At 40.9% G+C, this 17116-nt stretch overlaps 1 protein-coding gene across 1 annotated transcript; it reads right to left on the reverse strand.

The window, feature by feature from the left end:
* Positions 1-3360: 3360 nt before the first annotated feature.
* Positions 3361-6056, reverse strand: LOC5503457 (polycystic kidney disease protein 1-like 2). The gene is made up of 4 exons (XM_032371808.2): positions 5901-6056; positions 4783-5131; positions 4066-4338; positions 3361-3502 (listed from the first exon to the last, which is right to left on the reverse strand). The coding sequence occupies exons 1-3, from the start codon at positions 5970-5972 to the stop codon at positions 4067-4069; spliced, it is 693 nt and encodes a 230-aa protein (XP_032227699.1). The 5' UTR covers positions 5973-6056; the 3' UTR covers positions 3361-3502; position 4066.
* Positions 6057-17116: the final 11060 nt, after the last annotated feature.

The raw sequence follows: 17116 nt of genomic DNA on the forward strand, positions 1-17116 counted from the left end.
TATATTTTAACATTTTTTTGCAAACAGACGTAGAATACTAGTAATGTTACTCTTTTCCCAACGATTTCGTTACTCCTACCACGATTCTTTATTCATTTTACTCCCAACTGCTAAAGATACCAATTCTACTATAATGTGATAGCACGTAATGTGATAGCACATTCTCCATTAATGGAGAAGAGAGAATATAATGCGAGATCAGTTCAGTGCGACATTGTGACAAAATATAAATATGGAAATTCTCACCACCATGTTACTTTGTTGGTCATAGTAGCATATGGTTATTTTTTTTAAATATATAACTCTTTCCTTGGTATTTGTCTAGCGATTTGTCAAGCGATTGACAAATTGTTTACTTAAAGGATGAATGTAAATTTGTCAAATGAAAATGTTAATTTATATTCCTCTATCTGTTAGCTCAGTTAAGATTAATTCTATTTTCACTTTCAAATTTTATTGTCCGTGTGCATAAACCAACTTAATATCCTGTTGTGAGAATATTAGCATATGAAAACTTTCAGAATTTTGTATTTGATTATTTTAATTTTTTAAAACTTCAAGCATAGTCGGTCAAGGTCTCAGTTCTTTATTTCAAATCCAAACGAAAAGTTTTGTACAAGATGGCATGTTTCTTTTTGGAAATATTATGCTTTGCTTGTTTGTGCTTGTGTAGGAGAATAACTTTTAATTTGACTCGAAAACAGAAGAAAATGACGACCTTTTTTTAGGTTTCATTGATGGTCCAGACCTCCCAACAACTTCAGAAGTGTTTTCATTATTATTAGTATTTATACCCCAACCATACAGATCTCTGCTATTTTCTTCCAGCTGTAAACTTTCGCCCGAAATTCTTTGATAACTACCTCGTCTTGAGTCCCGAGGATTTCGTCCTCGTATAATTTCCAATTCATTCGCAAGAGGCCGCATCATACGGCTGAGAAACCTTTCGCCGCCTCCAGTCGCTTCGGTCTCCATTCCTATCTCGTGTTGTTGTTTCTGTAGGTTATTTTCTGATTTATTCAAGCTTCTGCTAGAATCTGTTGAAGTGATTTGCTCCATTACCCTCGTTTGTCTGTTCACGTAATAGTCTTTCTTGGTAGTATTATCTTTAGCTTCATTCATCGAGTTGAAATTCGGCGTTTGTTGTGTTGGAACATTCTCCGTGAATTCGCTACCAGAGTCCTCTAACGACAAGTGAATGACCTCGTCCATGGTTGAACATTCATGGTAAAGGGTGTATGTCTAAGCCCTTCTCTTGGTCTCACCGCTAAGGCAACCAGCAAAACAAAACTAAACACGCATCAACAATTATCGACAATATCTCTTAGCTTTTTGTTCCGAGGTTTGTTTTGCATATTTTCAAGAATTATAATATCCCGCTTGGGGAGCTATTGGGTGAAATATTGTGCAAAATAAAAACAAATTGTTAATGTTCTATGCAATTTGTTTAACCAGTTCCTGGTCAGCTGAACAAAGAAATCGTATTTTTATATAAATGTTATTAGATTATGTGCAAGATACGCAGGATCTTTAAATTCGAGCGATTTCCTTTTTTAACAGTGCGACTTAACAGATTTGAATCAAAGGCACTGTGAGCCAATTTGTGAATGCAAATGTATTTTCCTAGAGACTAAAAATTAGTTTTAATAGTATCGTACAGTTCGATAAGCTTTTTGCTAGCATTTCAAATTTCAGCCTATCCTTTCCTAAAGCAAAAGTAAGATACCCGCCATAATTACGCACGCTGCTGTCATACAACAGCGTGTTTATGCATGTTAACATGCTAAGGCGCAAAACCGTTATTCGATTATTAATCAGAGGCTACGTATTTGTACGAGTTTTGTTTGATATTTAGTTGGTTGGGAAGAATTGTGGAAAAATAACTTGTGGAAATCTATCCTCATCTGTTTGCCCTGCCAACAGAGGCTTTTTCCTCGTGTTTCTCGGGCAAATTTAAACTAGACCCTGCGCGCAGAGTTGACTGGGATACCTGGAGGGGGAATGTTGGGGTTCCTGTGTTGTGACGTGTACAGTGTTTGACGTATAAATGATACTGCAAAACTGGCGGCCATTTTGAAAAAGTTTGTCTCTGTCATCAGTGATGGTGTACTTGTGCCGAGAATTAAACAAAGGTAAATGGACTCGAATGTCTTATGATATAATTCAAGTATTTAGAATAACCAAGGGAATATACAAAACAACAGTGGCTAAGTCTAAATCTCCTATCGGATAGACTACATAAGAGTTCACGGACTCATGCCAGAAATAGGTTTCCGTTAAATTTTCGCGCTATCAATTTTTCACACGTTCCGCACTGTTAGTTTTCGCCCCGCATATTCAATGTAACTCGCTATTGTTCCTCTTACCGCCTTAGCTAAAACTATCAGTCTATTATTATGTAAATTTCAATGTTAATAGTATATATACGATGGTAGGAATATTCTCATTAAACCCCCTGATGAGTGGGCAACCACGAAACAGACCTGTAGGGAAACCTATGTAGTTTGTATTTTTCTCAAACCAACACTATACTTCTAGTTATTGTTATACACTGAAAGCTGGAAGTATCTATATTATGGTTTATAAAGACAAAAGTATTAAACATTGGTCATTTGGCTTAATATTCAATCTGTATTTTTGCTACTAACAAGATCATATCAGTAAAATTAAAGCTGAAAAATACGGCTCCTAAGAGCCCCCCCTCCCTTTAGAGGACGTTTTTTTTGGAGCATCCCCCCTTTTGGTTGTTAAAAATACCCCCCCCCCCCCCTTCCCCCTTCAATAACCCCCCCCCCCCCCCCTTTGGTGTATTTAATGAACACTTCCTAACAATTTGAATTGGATTGAACCGTAGAAAATCGATTGACGTCTGGTGACAAATGTGAGGCGCATGCGCACACGGATGGAAAACTTTTCTGACAAATCTAGCTTATAATGTGTCGACCAAGGTCTGATGTACAATATCCTATAGCTTATTTGTTAAAAATTTTTCCGTTAGCGAACAGCACTACGAGAATAGTGAATTATACGGGTTCACCGTTGCGTTGCCATAGGAACAGCAATGTAAACACATGTTACATTTTTTTATAAAGTTCATCCCTAGCTGCATGGCATGGCCAAATAGTTTGATGGACCGATCCCTGTAGCAAAAGATACGAGTTGTGATTGACAGTATGGTTGGGAATTCGGAAAACTGTACCGCATCTCAAAAAATACCTCTTTCTGGTGCTTGCATCTAATCGAGGTAGACAAGGACGCTTTTGAAAATTCTATTCCCTAAAGATATGTAAGACTAACGGGAAAAATAGCGCTACACAACTACTCAACTTGTCCCGCAACAATCAGAAAAATACGATGTTCTTGTTTATGATACACTTTTATTGATTATGTTTATTAATAAGACCCATGTATGCCCATATAATAGTTTAACATTAATAGTTAATATTTCAATTTTAACTTGAGCTTGTCATTGCCATTTTCAAACAGTTGATTTCTTGCTGCCCTGAAAAAAAAAAAAGAATAAAAAGAGAGAAAGATGTCATTTAGCATGGACGACCAGTAACGGAAAAAAATAGATATTTCGTTTCAAGTAAAATACAAAAGAAATCATACGCAGCTTTTAAGAAGCAGATTCTAGGTAGCGGCCCCTAGAGCCCGAGTTCAAAATGGTCGATTAATTAGGCTCGACTTTGTACCTGAAGTCCTTATTCTTTAACGTGCTATTTGCTATTTGCTTGTTGTTGGTACAGTTGTTCTTCGTGGTTGTTGTTGTTGCTGTTGTTTTTTTCGCGGTTGTTGCTGTTGTTGGTACAGTTGTTGTTTGTGGTTGTTGCTGTTGTTGTTTTCTCTTCGCGGTTGTTGGTACAGTTGTTGTTCGTGGTTGTTTTCTTCGCGGTTGTTGCTGTTGTTTGTACAGTTGTTGTATTGTCTTCGTGGTTGTTGCTGTTGTTGGTACAATTGTTGTTGTTTGTTTGTTTTGGTTTGTTCTGTTTGTTTTTTTTTTTTTTTTTTTGTTTTTTTTTTTTTTTTTTGGGGGGGGGGGGGGGGGGGGTTGTCCGGACCTACCTTAGACACAATTGTATCTTATCTCGATGTACTTGTATGTGCCGACACACGGATCCCCGTACACCGAGTTCTTGGCCTGGAGTGTGCACGAGTTTTGCCCTTGGCACGCGGCAGTGATCGTCGCAGAGCTGGAGACGCAATTCGTGTTTTTTATGGAAGCATTAGGGCAGGCTTCAGACCCGGGGGCTGTTCGACCGTAGTTCGCGTACGAGAGGTCAATTGTCTTATTGGCTGGGCACTGGATTGTACGATTGTGGCGCTCGCATATTATGTCTGGTGAAGGATAAAGGTGCAGGTGTTTCAGTTTGTTAGTGCGTCAGCTCATGAGGACGTCATCCCTGATTTAACACGCTCGAGGCATGGATATTATCATCTTTTTCTTCTGAAGCTGATGTTATTAATATATGTATTAGGATTTTAAATGCGGAGCGCTTGCTGTAGGCTTTAAATAACAGGTAAAAAATAACTAATACATAGTAATGACAACGTTGAGACCAAATTTGCAACGCTTTTCTATCATAACTTAAAAGTACTTAATTGCTAAAAAAATAAATATCTTCAGAGGCGAACCATGAGATTTCAAAAATATTTTAATTCGTTCCGCCATACTTTGGATAGGTCCCAATATCTCATTTTCCAGCCCACTTTTTTCAGCCCACATGCCCCCCCTTTGCATCCCTAGAACTTGAAGAGGTAAAAAAAATACGTAGAGCTTACCTTTAAATCCGTTAATTCTGTATACTAAATTCGCCCAGTTCTCTCCAACGCCATTAACGCACTGAGATGATGCACCGTGCATGCTATATCTCGAGGCGGCCCAGACATCACTCCAACACTCGCCATAGAACTGAACACCAAACATGTCGGCGAAGCCTTCCTTGAAAGCCTCCCTCGCACATGCACTGATGACGTGGGTCATGTTAGGCCAAAGTGCCCACACTATTTCTGAGCGGTGGTTGTGGTAGAGGGTACGGAGCGAGCGGTTAGGGGCGTCTTCGTCATTGTAACATCCGACATGTCCGAGTGTGGCTGTTTTGCCATCTCCAATGCTCACCTCTATTTCACCCTAAAGTAAAGAACAATACATTTTGGTATAAATCGCAACCTCCCCTCTCCCACGAACACGTGTGTGTGTTCAAGCTACGAGACAGCATAAACTGGCCTAGTCTCAGGGAAGTTTAAGCTGAAATAAAGGAGTTTTGATAAAAAAAATCAAAACATATAAGCAGAAGTGGGGTCTAAACGCTATAAAAGGAAAAAAAATGAAGAAAAATCTTGTAAAATATAAACAGTAATCAAAGTTACTGTTTAAGTTTTTAGAGTTTTTAAAATTTTGTGGCTTTTCGAAAATGCAACGCTCTTACACGTATGTTATCAAGAAGCAAAGGGAAACATGTTTACTAGAAGGAAAGGGAAAAAAGCAAGAAGCAAAGTGAAACATGTTAACAAGAAGCAAAGGGATACAAAAAGAAGGAAAGGAAAACATGTTAACAAGAAGGAAAGGGAAACACCTTAACAAGAAGCAAAGGGAAACGTTAACAAGAAGCAAGGGGAAACATGTTAACAAGAAGCAAAGGGATACAAAAAGAAGGAAAGGGGAAACATGTTAACAAGAAGGAAAGGGAAACGTTAACAAGAAGCAAAGGGATACAAAAAGAAGGAAAGGGGAAACATGTTAACAAGAAGGAAAGGGGAAACATGTTAACAAGAAGAAAATGGAAACATGAAGCAAATGAAACATGTTAACAAGAAAAATGAGGAACACGTTAACAAGAAGCAAAGGAAAGCAAGAAGCAAAGGGGAACGTGTTAATAGAAGCAAACGGAAACATGTACCGTTCCATAGACGGAGATCAAAACAGAGGCGAACACAGCGCCAAGCGCTACCAAAACAATCCTCGAGGCCATGTTGTCGTGCAGGGGGTATAACTGAACTGGTTGTGACACGGTAAGGACACGGTGAAACGGTTAGGAATGGGACGTCTTATATAGGTTACATTGGTCATTTAAAAAGTCATTTGTATGATTAATTTTGACAGCCCGCTTTTCTCGTTAGCTACATTTTCGCCCATAGATTACAGATTTACCATTGGTAACTGAATGGTACATGACATTAATTCTATTATTTTCATTTCTGGTATAATCCGATGAAAAAAAAAGTCGCAAACAGATTAAATGAACACCAAGTAGTGGATAACGCAGCCCTAGCGCCTTCATCGGTTAAAATTCCTAATAATCCAGGTATTAAAGAAGATACTCAGACGTTGGCAGGCGAACCCAGGTTTGATATCATTTAGCTAATATTTTACCGCCATTCTTGTCCCATGGGAACGCGAGTGATAGATAAAAATTCAATAGAATTAGATATATTTATGACAATAAGGTAGATTTTTTTTGGTATCGTCAAGTTTCTTTTTATTTATTTATTTTTTTACAGATTTTATTTGCAAACGGAATTGAAATGTTTTGTTGAGGTGGCAGAAAGGGCGAGGCTTCTCATCGTGTGCTCGCGCCACATGAGATAACATCACACTCAACTTGAAACGGTGTTGTGCTCTTTGCGCGCTCATCTCAGAAAGGAATAAAGCATTATGACTATCATCAACATTAGAAAACAGTCCATTCAAAATATAATAGAAAAAAGGTAATACAAACATCTTCTAGAGTAGGTAAAAAAGGCCTAATACCTGACGAATCAAATCTTTGTTTTTTCTTAAAAATATATAATTAGTTTTATTCAGTTGAGACTGCTATTGTAAACTTGTGGGTTTTTGTCAGGCCTTCTTTTACAAATTTCAGATTAAAAAGTCTTTTAAATTTAGGATATGGTTTAACAGGGTGCTAAGTGTGGTTAAGGGCCAGTAGGATTAAAGACAGACAAAATACATGGGCCACTATAGATAATCACACACTTAACCTTTGTATCCACTTCTGTGCCACAACAAAAATTACCGACAAATACACAAGAAAGCTCAATGTAACGAAGACTATTTGTAGTCATGCTTCAAAAAGGTTCAATATCTTCGCCTTGGTCGTGATGTTATTATCTCACTTTACACACAGACATGTCTCTGTATGCGTCTTTTATTTCAAAGCCCTTAAAAGATATTTCCGAGATGTCTTGCTTTCATCACGACTTTCATCGTTTTGGGTCGTTTATTTGTGTAGTTTAAGAAAAACTACACAACGATAACCTATACGGTAAAATAAGTTATCATCTATGCAAGAACTGTAGGCAGAAACCCATTGTCCTGATAATGCTAAACTTCCCCACATGGAATTTTTTGTACCAAACACACAGACATAGTAGTGGTCTGTATCCAAATATTTTATGCACTAGTCATTTGAAACCCCCACCCCCATGGTCCCGGGGAAGTGTGGGGTTAAGGTGGCAGTTTAAAGCACTTTTGAACGGGAATCTGTCCCGAGGGGGTGGGGGAATTGACAGTTTTTGACTCTAAGACTTATCCCCACCGTGGGGGTTTGGGACAAGTTAATAGTGTCACAAATATCATGTTAGTTTCTACCTTGAGACTCTTCTGTAGCAAGCAATTCCATGTATCAGCGTGTGGCATACTGCACGTCGACATGTGCAAAACGAGTATTAAAAAAAAAAAATGCCAGATGACGATTATTTGTTTTACCATCTTTTTTGTAACTGTTATTTTCATAGTAATTGGTACAAATATACTCGCTGAAGTGTACTGGCTTTGAAAGATAAAAAAAAGCTTATTTCAGATGACTTGTTGTCGGGTAGTTGCCTATAGTTTGCATCCCAAGGGGTGGGGGCATTGTTATGATGTGAATTTGGAGTTATTTAGCTTGCCGTAGCAGTCAAAAGCACTCACGCTTTATTATAATCATACTCAAATTAGGATATATTTACTCAGGGATTTCAAAAACAAAAACAAAAAAAAATTATATAAGCATTGATTTTCAAATTATCTTTTATCGGACATCTTCTCTAGTTTAGCACGAATCATTTACATGATATATCAAATTTTCAAGCGGGGACGCTTGTCTTCAAAGGGGGAGGCCATGTTATGATAGGTTATGTTTGAATGAACCCGTATTTTACTAATTGTAGTAAGCAAATAGACAAAGTTAAGATATTTGCTCTAGCTGAAAGGGTTGTTCAAGGTTGAAAGTATTCTTGAGGCATTGTTAGTTTTTGTTGATTTAGCTGAATAGGAATTTGTTCGTTTAATTAAAAGAATTAGCGAGATAATGACATTTATCGGGTCGTACCATGTTTTGGGACTTATCTGTCTCAACTTCCCATTAAGTTGGTAAACTTACAAGTCTTCTGTTTATATAGTTTCCTTTAGATGTCGGACGTTAATTGTCGGTATCATAGGCACAGCACGTAGGATCGCCCACACTCAAGTAGGAGGTGCTTAGCTCTGCAGTGTTGGCAATCTGATTATCTATGCTAATCTAAGTCAGCAAACATCACATCTACGCTGCTTGAGCGACCAGTTCTTTCCCCTTCCGTTCAGTAACTTTCGATTACAAGTTACATATTTGTTTCTCCAAAGTTACCTTTTTACCTTTCCTACCGACTCCCTTAGTTTCATGGCAAAGGACATTCGTTTTGTATCCTTAAATTCTTTTTAAAGCTTTCCTTTGTTATCGCTAATTTTGTTTGCATTGTCAAGTACCGTCCAATCACCGCACTCTGCACACCTGGTCAGTGCTTGTCAATCAAACGTACTACCTGTTTTGCTACAAATAGGACCACATTGTAAATCCTCATCACTCTTCATCCAACTGACTCAGAATAAAGGTACGACCCCAGTCAATAGAATTCCTCCCGTCGTATTATTACATTGGTGAAGAACCCTCGATTCTGCAAAAGAAAAGCAAGTAAGTCAGTGGGTGACGGGACCAGTGGGGAGCCTAACCCCATTCTTTCCCCCATCCTGAATTGGCATCATTTATAGGCAGCACACGTCTTTGAGAATGATCTCAGTGACTAGCGGTTGTGTTGTTTGCCATTCCTATGTAGTTGTAACTGACTTCTAGCTATTCATACCTATAGTATGTTATTTTCTCGTATGTGCGAAATTGTGTCATGTTCTTCCCACAATCGTAACTTACGTAGCTTTTTCTCATCTGTTTCAAATGTTAGTAGTCACTCGCGATTAACTTGGTGACCTTACTGTCCATTACGATTTGTTTTTCGTTTTGCTTATCCTATACGTAGCGATACGCTACTTATTCCATAGTCACCGTGTCGGCCAAAGTTAAAAAACCTCCGCGCTCGTCGGTCCCACCCTCTAGCATTCAGACTCGATCACAGACCATGGCGGCAAGGTATCCTGAATCGCCCGAATCGACACCTAGGCGTATTGAGACTATAGAAACACCTAGGACCCCACACCAACAGGCTCCTGATGTCTCACCCGAAGTGATACGAAGCTTGATTTCCTCTTTTGACCATCTGAGAAATGCTGTAGAATACAAACATTTACAGCAACAAAATAGTTTAGCGGCTTTAGAAACAACAGTAGAGGAAAGCGGCGACCTTTTGGGACTCCGCGCAGGAATGAAGCCCCCTACCTTTAGCGGGGATGGCATATAAGATGTAAATGATTTCATCACCCGTTTTCAACGGATGCCTGAATTCTATCGCTGGGACGATGAAAGAAAGTTACGGGCCCTTTATCTTACGGGAAACGCCAGCGTTTGGTTCAACAGCCACCCTAGGGCAGCATTGAACACCTGGGACGCAGCTCTCACACAATTAAAAAATCACTTCGATTCTGGGGCAAGCCAGTGGCTCTTGCGCCAGCAATTGGACCAAAGGGTCCAAGGAAAGTTTGAACCCCTTGCCCAGTACACCGCTGACATCCGCCGTTTATGTCAGCGGCTCAAATTGCCAAAAAGCGAGTGGTTGCACCAATTTGTGCGCGGCCTGCGGGGACCACTCAAAGAGTACGTGGTACTCCAATCCCCGGCGGATTTTGAGACGGCTGAAACACAGGCTCGCCTGCGCGATGTTGTGTCCGGCCCTCCAACCGATTTGGCTACTGTTTCGGATGAGCTTACTAAACGGGTTATCAACGGTGTAACCGGGGCTTTAGCTAAGACAATCCCCTCATCTAACCCTTCTAAGATTGCTGCTTACGAACCCACCCCCGACACCAGCCGCCCGTCCCATCGGCCTGGAGCCGATAACCTGACCAGGGATGACATTAGACAAATCATTTAGCAGGAATTACGCAAAGAGCTCCGCAGATCGAATCCCGCAAACCAAAATTACGATCGTAATCGTAACACTAGTAACACTAGAGGCCATACGGCTTACTCATGTCGCGCCCGGGATTCCCGTATTCCCAACCCGCGCAACCAGAACCCCAATTATCGCCCCTCCTTCCAGAGACCACAATGGCAAATTAATGGGCCTCCCAGACGTCTCAACCAGGGAAACTGATAGCGGCTCCTGGTTATCGGGAACTACTAGGGGCCCTGGATTTTAATGACAATCATAACTACACAAACAACAATCAAAGCGCGCTTACAATTAACGAAGAGAACTTTCAACAACACACACTACCAGCCAATGACGCCACCTTTGACGCCAACATGGACGACTTACATTTTTACACACCAACTAATGAACAATTTCAGCTGGACGAATTAGTCTTCCCGAACAATGATTCGCCAGAGACCAGACCGTGGAGAGTTTTGAAATTAATAATAACGATTTTTCTTCACAAGAGAATGCACAAAGCAATCCAAATTTGGATAATAATGATCGGTTCAGACCAGTACGTCGCACAATTTTTTCTGATGAGGTTATACAGGTCGAAGAAAGACCGCCTCGTGAATGTTTTCCACCCTGAGGAGATGTTTAATTTTGAAGAGGGAACAACTCCCCAAGTATTGGCTGAAGGCCACAGTATATGCGACGAAACGTTTAATGACAAGCATCAATCAATCCTAGATATGGATTTTGGAATGGATAACAGCATTCTACAGCAGCCAATGAGTCCCAGTCCAGAAGAGACTGAGGAAAATTTACCAGAAATCAACACGATTATTAATACTTCAGATTCAAATTTCGGCAATCAAAATAATGGCACGAATGTTACGGTCAATGTTCCATTTCTTACAACGGACAATTTAATGCTTCACGGTCAAATCTCTGGCCACAACGTCGACTTTTTGGTAGATACTGGCGCCGCGATAAGCTGCATCAGCTCGTCTACCTGGCGACGGCTAAACACAACAAACAATTTACAGCTGCGCGACCCCAGTTCAGCAGCGCTTCAGACGGTAGACGGTCCCAGCTTAACAATACTAGGCATATTTACAGCAGATTTATCACTAGGCAACAGGGTATTCACCCTAGATTTATTGGTAATCAAGAACCTCACTTATGATGCTATTTTGGGAAAATATTTCTTAATGCAGCATAACGCGCAGATAGACTTAGCGTCACGCTCCTTGAACCTAAGACCACCTTTTCAATGCCCATTTAATGAATTCCCTTCATTAGATTCACGCGTTCCTCAGCCTGCAACGGTATACGCACACCAGGTCCTCATCATTCCGTCATTTTCCAAGTTTAGTGCACCCGTTCATATTGATAATCGCAAGCTCACTCAAGAACAGCCTCCGCTCACTATACCATCACAAAACCTACACATTAATTATAACTTTACAAGAGCGCAAGTATTGGCTTCTGTCAAACTAATCAATCCAGGCGCACAACCAGCCACTATCCACGAGCGCACAACACTAGGGACAGACGTTCCCTCCCTTCCGGGTAATCAACCAAAGCGGGAAGTTTCCGTTTGACCGAGGAATTATTTGTAAAAACATCATTAAAACCCAAGAAAAACGTTGGGACCATCGGTAACGGCAAGGTCGTTTACTTGATAAAAAACGGTGGACAGTATGGCTACGAAGTTAAAACGCGTGTCCGAGGACATGAAAATTGTCAAGGATACATTTGTCCGATGGCGGCTAACCTTTCGGGATTTTGCTAAAAAGGACAATTGCAACAAAAACATGCAAATGGAGTTTTTATCAAAGTATGCCATGGAAATTAACACTGCATTTGCCACAATCCTGCGCTTGTCGGAAATTCGTGATACAGTCGCACAATTTTCTAGGATAACCAGTAAAACACTTGTGGGATACGACTCACTTCCGCCCTATATCAATCGTCAAGTGGCGGACAGATTGGAAACGGATCCCTCCCTTATAGTGACAAAACAATTGTTAGATGAAGGCGTTCCACTTCTTATGGAACCTATCGTGGATTTTACGCTTTCGGACGAAGGCAAAAAGCTCTCTGTATCCCAAAGCAAGCTAGAAGCCACTATGCTTTTTACACTACCAATTGTTACTTCGGTACAACACATGTGTACTATGGAGAACCTTACCCCCTTAAAATTTAACGTATCCAACACTTGTTTCACCGGCCCATTTCTTCAGCGTAATCTACTACTAATCACATGTAAAAACAATCAAATGCTGGTCACTGATGCCGTTCTATCAAAGTGTATGTCAAACAATGAGTTTGTTCTGTGCCCCACTAACCTTCTTAATGTCGTACAAAATCCAAATTGGTTGGGGTTTCCTTGGTCTCCATACTCTCACATGGCTTATCCACGACACCACATAACATCAAAGAACTGTGACGGCCTGAAGGCAATTCACCACATCGGCGGACGTTACTTCTTGTCTGTAACATCCGGGACGTTTATCACAAACAGTGGCCCCATGCGTGTGACACCTCTGGCGGTATTCCATTTACCCTGCAACGAATCCTTCGAGAGCGCTACGTCCGGTATCGGCGAATGCCCACAGCGTATGGAAATCGAGTTACCGATCTTTGGAGAGACACATCTCCAATATGTCTCTTGGAAGTCGGTAATGGACGATAAACAATTAGACCTTACTTCCGTACGCTTATCATTCCGCCGGTCACCGTCATGAACCACACCATTCTTCGTGGGCTAGACGAGACGTACCGCGTGATCGATCGACAATTCACGGCACTGATTGACAAATTCCACGGCGACATTGATGCCATCAGCGAGGTTGAGGTAAACACAATCAACGAGATTCTACTATACACTTCAGTAGCTGTCTCACTGTTGAACTTCGTCCTTCTTATGGCATACGCTTGTTATCATCATTGTGTTTTCGAGCGCCTCAAGCATCAGCGCCGCACGCCCCCCAAACGCTCATCACCTCCACACGAACCCCACTTTGAGTTGGTACCGCCACCCAAGAAACCACGCTGCGAGTCAGAGGAGGACGACGAGGAGGAGCATGACCTCGAGCGACCGTCCGTTGTTGACGACACAGAGCTGGCACATCCAACGGAACCTCTCTTTAACTTTAAATAACTTAATTGCCATTAGCGAGCTAATTCGGCAATTGGCGGTCAGTGGAGGCTGGCGCGTGAGAACGATAACGGACGTCAACACGTACAAAAACAATGATAATACAATGAAAATACTTTCGATGCGCATAACTTAACGTGACATGCAATAGCAAACAAATGAAAAACACGATGAAAGCCCATCATCGGATTAGCTCACTAGGTAAGGCCGCTACAAAGTTGGCTGCAGATGGTAGACAGGTAAAAACTGCCTGCGGTAAAGCATTCCAGACGGGGATAGTGCGTGAATAGGAGGAGAACTGGAAAGCGTTAATTTTAGCTGGGAGGAGTGAAAATTGGTAGCTATTACAGGCACTGGTTCTTGTGAAGTAGACGGCAGGCGGAAAATCAATTTTGACGAGGCCGGAGTTTATCTTATAAAAAAGTGCGAGGTCACTAACTATTCTTCGATGTTGGAGTGACTGCCAGCCTAACACATTAATCATTTGGGTAACGCTACTTGTTCTTTGGTAATCCCCTGTGGTAAAGCGTGCGGCTCTACGCTGGAGAGATTCCAACGTGCTAATATCCCTCTTGGTATGTGGAGACCATGCAACCGAACCGTACTCAAGGATGGGGCGGACGAGTGACGTATAGGCTCGCTCCTTGATTCGGACTGAACACGATGAAAGGTTCCTCTGTAGCACTCCTAAGACTCGATTCGCCTTCTTCTCAGAGCAACTTACGCTTAACCAGCCACTTAAACACCTCCATCCGGATGGACTGAGTCCATGCTGCGACATCGCATGAATTCTAACTAGGCAAAAGGACACTCTCTCGCTCTGTTCTTTACGGCCTACAATTCACCTAAGCCAAAATAGACTACTTTCTATATACTTATTACTTTCTGTTGCTCGGATACGAGATTCGTAAGCGACAATATTCGTTTACCTTTCAACTTGGTAAATATTTCATGTTATAAAAAGTGTTTTCAATCACACTGTAAAATTCATTCTTAGTTTTTTTTTTTTTCAACAGAAAGTCATTTTTTAGTTCTCTTTGGTGAATTTGGAGTTATTTAGCTTGCCGTAGCAGTCAAAAGCACTCACGCTTTATTATAATCATATTCAAATTAGGATATATTTACTCAGGGATTTCAAAAACAAAACAAACAAAAAAGTTATATAAGCATTGATTTCCAAATTATCTTTTATCGGACATCTTCTCTAGTTTAGCATGAATCATTTACATGATATATCAAAGTGTTTTCAATCACACTGTAAAACTCATTCTTAGTTTTTGTTTTTCAACAGAAAGTCATTTTCTAGTTCTCTTTGGTGAATTTGGAGTATTTAGCTTGCCGTATCAGTCAAAAGCACTCACGCTTTATTATAATCATTCTCAAATTAGGATATATTTACTCAGGGATTTCAAAAACAAAACAAACAAAAAAATTATATAAGCATTGATTTTCAAATTATCTTTTATCGGACATCTTCTCTAGTTTAGCATGAATCATTTACATGATATATCAAATTTTCAAGCGGGGACGCTTGTCTTCAAAGGGGGAGGCCATGTTATGATAGGTTATGTTTGAATCAATCCGTATTTTACTAATTGTAGTAAGCAAATAGACAAAGTTAAGATATTTGCTCTAGCTGAAAGGGTTGTTCAAGGTTGAAAGTATTCTTGAGGCATTGTTAGTTTTTGTTGATTTAGCTGAATAGGAAGTTGTTCGTTTAATTAAAAGAATTAGCGACATAATGACATTTATCGGGTCGTACCATGTTTTGGGACTTATCTGGCTTCAACTTCCCATTAAGTTGGTAAACTTACAAGTCTTCTGTTTATATAGTTTCCTTTAGATGTCGGACGTTAATTGTCGGTATCATAGGCACAGCACGTAGGATCGCCCACACTCAAGTAGGAGGTGCTTAGCTCTGCAGTGTTGGCAATCTGATTATCTATGCTAATCTAAGTCAGCAAACATCACATCTACGCTGCTTGACCGACCAGTTCTTTCCCCTTCCGTTCAGTAACTTTCGATTACAAGTTACATATTTGTTTCTCCAAAGTTACCTTTTTACCTTTCCTACCGACTCCCTTAGTTTCATGGCAAAGGACATTCGTTTTCTTTTCAAAGCTTTCCTTTGTTATCGCTAATTTTGCCGACAGTTAATGATATCTGATGTAACTGTTTGCATTGTCAAGTACCGTCCAATCACCGCACTCTGCACACCTGGTCAGTGCTTGTCAATCGAACGTACTACCTGTTTTGCTACAAATTGGACCACATTCTAAATCCTAATCACTCTTCATCCCACTGACTCAGAATAAAGGTACGACCCCAGTCAACAGAAGTCCTCCCGTCGTATTATTACAGCATTAAACTGCTGTTTTGTCCCGAGGGGGTGGGGGCTTTTCTCGGTTTTGTACAGGGTCAAAGTCTAACCCCCCACCCTTCCCCGGGTGGGGACACCAACTCATTTTTTTTTTTATCGGAGTGGACCTTTTTGTTGAGTGAAGGGTTATTCCGAATACAGGAAGCATAAATTTGGGGAAATAATGAAATTGTAGGGAAATTGTCGTGCAAGGGGTATAACTGAACTTGTTGTGACACGGTAAGGACACGGTGAAACGGTTAGGAATGGGACGTCTTATATAGGTTACATTGGTCATTTACAAAGTCATTTGTATGATTAATTTTGAAAGCCCGTTTTCCTTGTTAGCCACATTTTCGCTCATAGATTACAGATTTATACTTGGTAACTAAATGGTACATGATATTAATTCTATTATTTTCATTTCTGGTATAATCCGATGAAAAAAAAAAAAGTAGCAAACAGATTAAAGGAACACCAAGTAGTGGATAACGCAGCCCTAGCGCCTTCATCGGTTAAAATTTCTAATAATCCAGGTATTAAAGAAGATACTCAGACGTTGGCAGGCGAACCCAGGTTTGATATCATTTAGCTAATTGGGGGGACTGGGGGGTTTCATAGAAACTAGTGGGGGGTGCGAATCGCCCCTCCGACCCCCCCAACCCCATCTTAGGTTTGGGAGGCGCGGCGCGCCCCTCCGAGCCCCCTAGCCCGTCTCCCTCCTTCTATATATATCAAGCATATAATGTTTCATGTACATAAATAATCGGCAATTGTTTATGTAGGCCGGGCCGTTTCACGTACATAAATAATTGGCAATTGCTAATGTAGGCCGGGGCCGTTTCACGTACATAAATAATTGGCAATTGCTAATGTAGTCCGAGGCCGTTTCACGTACATAAATAATTGGCAATTGTTCATGTAGGCCGGGCGCGGTTCGCGTACACGACTTTTTGGGGCAAATTGCGATGGGTCGGGGAGGGCCGCGAAAACGAGGAGGGCCGCCAACCTACGGAGCGCGGAATAACCGTTTTTCGGCCGTAAATTCAAAGCCGCTAACGTTTAAACCTGAGTTTTACTCGAACACCTCGCTCCCGAACTCCTCGCGAATTTCTCGCAGCCTCTTTTTCATCTTTTCGCGTGCCTCCAGGGAGGGCCCTTTCCCGCTTTTTTTATCATGCGGTGCGAGGCCGTGTCGAGCTCTGATAGCGGCCTTGAGCGCGAAGTATCTCTCTTGTTCCTGAAGTATTAGCCGGAACTCTTCGTCTGAGATATGCCCGTCCTGCAGAGCCTTAGAGACCAGCTCGCTGATCGAGTTTTTCTTACTC

This window comes from Nematostella vectensis, chromosome 14, assembly GCF_932526225.1.
Source record: "Nematostella vectensis chromosome 14, jaNemVect1.1, whole genome shotgun sequence".
NCBI classification, from domain to species: Eukaryota; Metazoa; Cnidaria; class Anthozoa; order Actiniaria; family Edwardsiidae; genus Nematostella; species Nematostella vectensis.